Below are 6786 nucleotides of genomic sequence, written 5' to 3'. Positions count from 1 at the left end.
TATGTATGTATGTATGTATGTATGTATGTATGTATGTATGTATGTATGAACCGCCATCTACATTTTAAAAGATTCAATACTACCATTTCTCAGTGAAGAAAAGCAGACCCACAGCACAATGCTGCCTGGATGATTTATGTTTCCAGGTATTTCAAAAACTTCAGCTTAACTAAAAAAAGTTCCTTGTCATATTTGTTGTATCATTGCTTGTAGCAAACTGCAACTGGTGATTCTTTAAGCTTATTTTAGTTGATGGCTTTCGTCTTTATGGTGGACAGAGTTGCAGCGAGCCCAAATAATAGCTGCCCTTTTGACAGATTCTCCTACCTGAGCTGTTGATCTCTACAGTTTTTCTAAAGTTAATATCAGCCTTTTCGCTGATTTCTGAATATTTCCCGCCCTGTCATGGTGTGTCAGTTTAGGTAAGTGACCATGTCCTGGTGTATTTACAGTTGTCCCATACTCGTCTCCTTCTCAGATAATAGGTTGAATATTGATCTGGTAGATCTCAAAAGCTTGGGATAATGTGTATAATCTGATTCCTGCTCTCAACTTTCCTGCAACATTATCACTGATGTTTATATTCTCTAATTCTTATAGGCCTTACAGGATAGCTGTAGAGTAAATGACCCACAGCTTTACTTGTTAGTTGACTTCTGAAAGCAGTTACTGTGGGAATACTAGACTTTCTTTGTGGGTATCAGAGTAAGAGGAGGCATATCCAAATAAAAAACATAATATGTGTCTGAAGATTTAGCAAAAATAGAATTTTACTCACTGATTAGTAAGAATCTCAGTCTCTGAACTTAACTTTCTCAGGTGTTTTTATCTGAGACTCTCTGCTTATATTATATTAATGCCACAGTGGGTCAAATAACTCCTTTCATTGATGATTCAAAGTCCATCTACATGCAACATCTTTGTTTGCAGAAGGTTGACCTTTTAATCTTTAATTTGTCATCTAATTTCAAAGCAATACTGAGGATTATATAAAATAGATTCTGGAAGAATACAGGTTAGTTCTCACCTGTATGTTAGTGCCTGTCCTGTGGAATGGCGTCTTCCCTGGCTGTGGGTTTTGCTGATTTCTGGACCTTGGAGACTCCCCCTCCTACCATTTAGACCCACCCTACTAATGTTGTTTACTCCCTCACACACATCGGATGAGGACATCCTCACTACCTTGATGCTCTCTTCCTCTGATTGATCTGAATGATATTCATTCTCAAGGATCTATGGAGAAAAGTTAGAAACACATTTGAAGTTCTTTGGAGATTGCTGCATGTGTTTTGTTTGTATTAAAAACTCACCTTTTCCAGCTGGCGACCTTCTGTTCCCTTAGAGCCTGTTCTGCCCTCATCATTTGGAGAAGTGAGGCCTGGTGGAGGTGAAGGGTGGGGCTTAGTACCAGTCAGAGCCTCTGTAGTTTGAGTAGATGCTGAACCTAATCAGGAAGGTAAGATGCATGGATAGTGCATTATTTCCGTGTGGCTAGGCTTTGGTGATGAAAAAAATTCTGTGTGTGTGTATTATAATAACTATTGAGTTATTATCCCATCTCCTAAGAAAAAATATAGTATTTTTAAAGGAAATAATTGATGTTTGACTCTGCATCTTTTACTTATCTAGGCCCAAGTTGCTGGGGCAGAAGTCTCTGCAGAGATTTTTGGATGACCCTCTTAACAGATACCTCACCCAGAAGAGCTGGAGGAGGTGTCTTTGCATAGAGGTGTTCCAGGGCGACCCGAGAGACATATTCTTTTAGCTTGGACATCAGAGATAGCCTTAGAGCCACTTCTTCACATCGAGAGGAGTCAGCTGAGGTGGCTTGGTTATCTGTTCCAGTGGTCCCACCATGGCATCGTCTGTGCATGACTGCAGCGTCACATCAATCTCTCTGTCTATCTCCTACTCTATTCTGTCCTCACACATGGACAGTATCGCAAGATACTTGAACTCCTTCACCTAAGGCAGGGACTCCCCTCCAACCTGAAAAGGGTAAGCTACCTTTTTCTGGTTGAGAAACATGGACTTAGACTTGGGGGAGCTAATCTTCACCCCAGCCACTTTGTACTCGGCTTTGTACCGCCCCCAGCATAGTCTTGGCAGGACTGAGCCTGCAGAACCACATAATCAAATGTTGATCCACTGGGCAAACTCCCATGAGCCATTAAGCACAGTAATTTCTCAAAGTTTCTTAAACTTATAAGGCTGGACAACTTGACATATGTATGTAAACTCACCCTGTTCAGAGAGATGTAGCTGCTGTAGTAAAAGGTCGAGCCAATAGTTTGCCAGCCCACCACCAGGGGAGATGAGATCAGGGTTCGCTGTGTTTATGTTTGCAGTGTCGCAGGAATCGAGTCCTAGGAGCAGACGACGGGCTTCATAAATGCAGGTGATGTCCCTTTCCAGACCCTTCACCACCACCGACTGATAAATATACATCAACACAGGTTTTGTTTAACCATCAGTATTGGATCCACAGCAGGAGATGGATCTAATACAGTGCATGAATCAACATCAGTTTATAAATTTTAAAGTGTAGGGAATTCATAAAAGTTATTTTGAATTAAAAAAAATCCTTGCAGAATAAAGAGACACAAGACCCAAATTCTTGTCTGAATATAGGTTTGAACGGGTGGAGCTGAGAGCCAACAAACCCACTGAATTAATTTGTTCCATTATTTTTAATCGTGTCTCATGCAAAATAGAGCATATTTACTTGGATGAATCTCACCTTGCTGGTCTGTTTCACTTTGGGCTTGACACTAATGAAGACTCCAAGGTTTTGCATCATCTGAGTCAGCTTGCAAGGATTTTCCTCCCCATCTTCACGCATGTCAAACATCAAACAAACTGGCAGGCAATCCTATGTGTACACGCATGTACAGTATATTGTAGTAAATAAAGAGAAAAAACAGAAAGAATAGTGATTATCTGGGGACTGTTGCAGAAGAAAGATGACAGAATCTACAAAAGACAGGTGCGCATGTGTACCATGAGCTGCTGCCGAGCTAGAAACACTCCGTCAGGGCTGCCCTGAATGAGGAGTGAAGGGGGACTTTGAGGAGCATTAAGGTCTGGCAGGATGATCTGAGTCTGGGTTTTGTGCATAAGGCTCAGAAAGTTTGCGCCACTCTGTCCCAGCAGGAAGAGATGCTGCTGAGCAGTAACATCCAGCTGGCTGCTCACTATCCCACTTTGGGCCTCTGAACCAAGCAGGAGCTCCATCAGGATGAACGTCGCCTTCTGTCAGAGGGCGTTTTATATATATATATGCACAACAGTTACTTAATATGGACATTTAAGCATTAATAAAGTGTTGGAACTGTGTTTTCGGTGAAAGTAACCTTGACGGCAGCTGAGTTTCCCTGCAGTCCCCAAACGGTGCAGGAGTTTCCATAAAATGGTGTCTGGGTTTGAGGTATCGGTGGCACAGCCCTGAAGCTCACACTGACTCCCAAGGTTTGCGCCACCTGCTGGATAAGGGGAGAGCCTGCATCTGGGAGAGCCTGGGGTACCAAGCTGGTTGGTAGGTCAAAGGTTAGTGACAGCGGCTGTAGGTCCTACAGTGAAATAAGGAAAAACAAAAAAGCTTCAATCCAAGACAGACACACTGCAGTATTATTTGCTCCTGCTGTTTTATTGATGGCTGTATTGATCTTTATATCTTGCGAAGAACTAATTGTGGAGATAAACAAAGTCCCCACTCAGATTAACAACTTACTCTTATCCTCCTTCTGGCTTCTTCCACCCCTTCTATAGGTCCAGCTATAGAGACCTGATAAAGACAAAACAGAATACATTTTTATGCTGTATTTATCTTTATCCTGTTTACCAGTGTTTGGTTCCTCATTTACAGTCATGTTTTATAAAATGGAATATGCTTTTATGAGGCTATTTTGTCAGATTGTATGAGACATTATTTTTAGAAAACTCACTTTTATGTTAAAATAAAAATGTTTTTCTCTGGTCTGTGTTTTCATTATCCATAATGTAAATAAAACAATTATTATGTTTAATTTCCTGCAGAGTTACTGAAATAAATGCACTTTTCAATTATATTCTAATTTGTTGAATAACTCTACAGGATTTTAACCTGGTTGCTCTTTTCTCCTGCCGCGTTGTGACGATTGGAGTCAGGGAAGTGGATGTGACAGGACGTGGCCTCCATCACCTTCTTTATGTTCCCACCACCTTTTCCAATGACGTGGGAATGCTCCGTAAAGGCTACGTCCATCTTCAGAGTCACCTTGTTTACCTGTTGTTCACAAAAACCAAGGTCTGCATACTGTACTCACATTTGGTGGAGACAGTATGGGAATTTTGTTTTGGCTACAAATTAAACAATGTTTTAGATTGAGGACAAAAACTCAGCTGCATTTGCATCAAAAACATTACAATCACTAACAAGCAAAGTGAATAACACTGCGTATCCCTTTGGCACCTTATAGTGAGTGGGACACGCAGGTATTAAGTGAACATGTTTTCCTTAGATTAAGTGTGTTAGAAGGACTAATGAGTCAACAGAAATGGTTTGAGAAAGTTTAATAAGGGTCAAACTGTAATGACAGGGTCCCGGGGTCAGAGCCTTTCTGTAATGTCAGATCCTTACATGCAAACTTTCACGATTTATTAAGGATACTCCCTTTTTTATGCTATCCCCCACTGAGCTCCTGATCACTAATCTCTTGCACTAATCTCCCGGATTTTCAGTGAAGGAAAAAGTAAGCTTGTAGGAAGTGTAAATGTCACAGTATCTAGCAACCAGGTTGCAGAGTACTGTGACAGATATTGTAACATATACCACCCACAAGTACTTTTCTGTGCAGAGATATTTTCTGTATACTCATGGATGTGTCTCTGCTGTTACCAAAATAAATAATTTGTCACAATTTTTGAAAAAGTTTTCTTTTTTAATTGCAGGAATTTAAAGTTTAGTGGCTTTGGCCACTTTTCTTCATGGCAAACGGCAATTAATCCTATAGATTAGGATAGTCAGTGGTTCACACTTTTTATTTTGATGCGCAAGACTGCAAATTAAATGTATTCATTTCTATTCTGCTGGTTCTCATTTTAATGATTAAAGTAGATTTTCTAATTCATTTTTATACCAAAAATCATGAAATGAATGTCAAAGAAAAAAAAATTCTGAATAAGGTTCCTTCGTCAGGTTTAAAATACAAGGAAAGAAATATAACCTACTGTACATATAATTATAACCAAATTCACAACCAAATGAGGGCAAGTATGCAGATATTATGAGGTTTTAAGGTGTTCAGCTGTATCTTTTCTTAATCTTTTATCACTTGGTCAAACATACAGCTACTGCTACCTTACAATGCTGAGGAAATGAATGAAACTTCTTATATAAAAGTGCAAAACACCCAGCATATCACTAATCACTGCATTTGAAGCTGTGTAGCTAGACAGCAGCCAAGGTGGCTATTCTGACCTCTGTTCTCTTTTACAACTGCTAAAAAAAAAAAAAAACAGTACATATGCAATGTAATGGAATAGAACAGAAAGGAACAATAAGGAAGACAGTCAAAGTCAAGTCTGATATATAACATTTGTCTTGCTTTGCATGGGTGGCTGGGTGGATGTGCCTTTCTTACCTGGGGAATATGTGGCCCCAGAAGGAACAATGGGAAGAATTCAAGCTAATATAGGCAATAGGATGCTTTGGGTAATGCTCTCCTGGGAAAGCTTAGATCCTTCCATGACAGTATTACTTACATTAGTGAGGCCTGTATTAGTGCTTTTTCAGATAGTACTACCATATAATTACAGTGATTGAGGCTCATACACTTTGTCTTAAAGTACAGCAACAGGCCTACAGGGGTCCAGGTAAGTATATTCAATGGTGAGTCTTTCTTTTAGCTGCAAAATCACAGCAGGTGGACATACTGTTATGTCTCATCTGGGTTTATCTCATTTGCACACTGTCACCAGGTCTTACCTTGGGTTCCAGCACTTCTAGTATCTTCTTTTTAGCTTCCATCACACTGGCTCTCTTCCCTTCCACCTTCACATGGGGGTCTAGTTGGAAAATAAAAAAAAATGTCTGAAACATTTTCTTGTAACCTTATAAATGATTAGAATGGAAAACAAAGAGGAAACGCTAAATTGCTGGTTTGAACAGAATATAAAGACTTTTGCACCTTTTTTTGACTTGGCTCCAATCTTGAGCTTGGATGGCCATTTCACCTGAGTGCTAGTTTCTCTCATTACCTGTGAGAGATTACACAAGAAGCATAGCAGACACTCATTGTATGCACAATTAGGAAGCCCGCCTACACTCCGTCACACAGACACACAGAAGACCGCTATGTTCCGATGATACAAAGGGGCATTTGCATTTCAAAGGCTGCAATTATCAGCTCCATAAAACAGGTAAAGACTGAATGCCGAGTTTAAAGCAAATATTGAGACTCGATATTTTCAGCAATCTGTGAACTGGAGCATTTTATGGTTAAGATAATAAAAGCTTTGCGAGGAAGGATGACTCACTCGTTCGAAAAACTTTTCTCCTGTCTCCCCTCCTTGTTCTGGAGCTGAAAAAACCAAAACATTCAAATTAGATTTAGGATTTATATAACAATCACTTTAAAAAAAATGTACTTTTTATGATACAAGATATTTAGCCTTTTCCTTCCACTTAATTTTCTATCAATCAGTTTAGACAAAACTCTGTGTACACAGACAGCTTATTTCAGTATTTAGATAGATAGATAGATAGATAGATAGATAGATAGATAGATAGATAGATAGATAGATAGA

General features: G+C 39.6%; 1 protein-coding gene across 1 annotated transcript in view; it reads right to left on the bottom strand.

Annotated features, from left to right (window-relative positions):
- Positions 1-6786, bottom strand: part of LOC107088198 (protein bicaudal C homolog 1-B-like) — a 16762-nt gene that overhangs the window by 8373 nt on the left and 1603 nt on the right. The window contains exons 2-12 of the mRNA XM_015380219.1: positions 6517-6560; positions 6168-6237; positions 5966-6045; positions 4103-4264; positions 3731-3784; positions 3354-3569; positions 3001-3252; positions 2741-2872; positions 2244-2433; positions 1311-1444; positions 1028-1233 (exon numbers count right to left, since the gene is read on the bottom strand). Coding sequence (XP_015235705.1) covers positions 1028-1233; positions 1311-1444; positions 2244-2433; positions 2741-2872; positions 3001-3252; positions 3354-3569; positions 3731-3784; positions 4103-4264; positions 5966-6045; positions 6168-6237; positions 6517-6560 — 1540 coding nt within the window. The remainder of the gene's footprint in view (positions 1-1027; positions 1234-1310; positions 1445-2243; positions 2434-2740; positions 2873-3000; positions 3253-3353; positions 3570-3730; positions 3785-4102; positions 4265-5965; positions 6046-6167; positions 6238-6516; positions 6561-6786) is intronic.

Source organism: Cyprinodon variegatus, unplaced genomic scaffold, assembly GCF_000732505.1.
Source record: "Cyprinodon variegatus isolate N-32 unplaced genomic scaffold, C_variegatus-1.0 Scaffold210, whole genome shotgun sequence".
Taxonomy (NCBI): Eukaryota; Metazoa; Chordata; class Actinopteri; order Cyprinodontiformes; family Cyprinodontidae; genus Cyprinodon; species Cyprinodon variegatus.
This window is presented reverse-complemented; position numbering and strand designations above follow the sequence as displayed.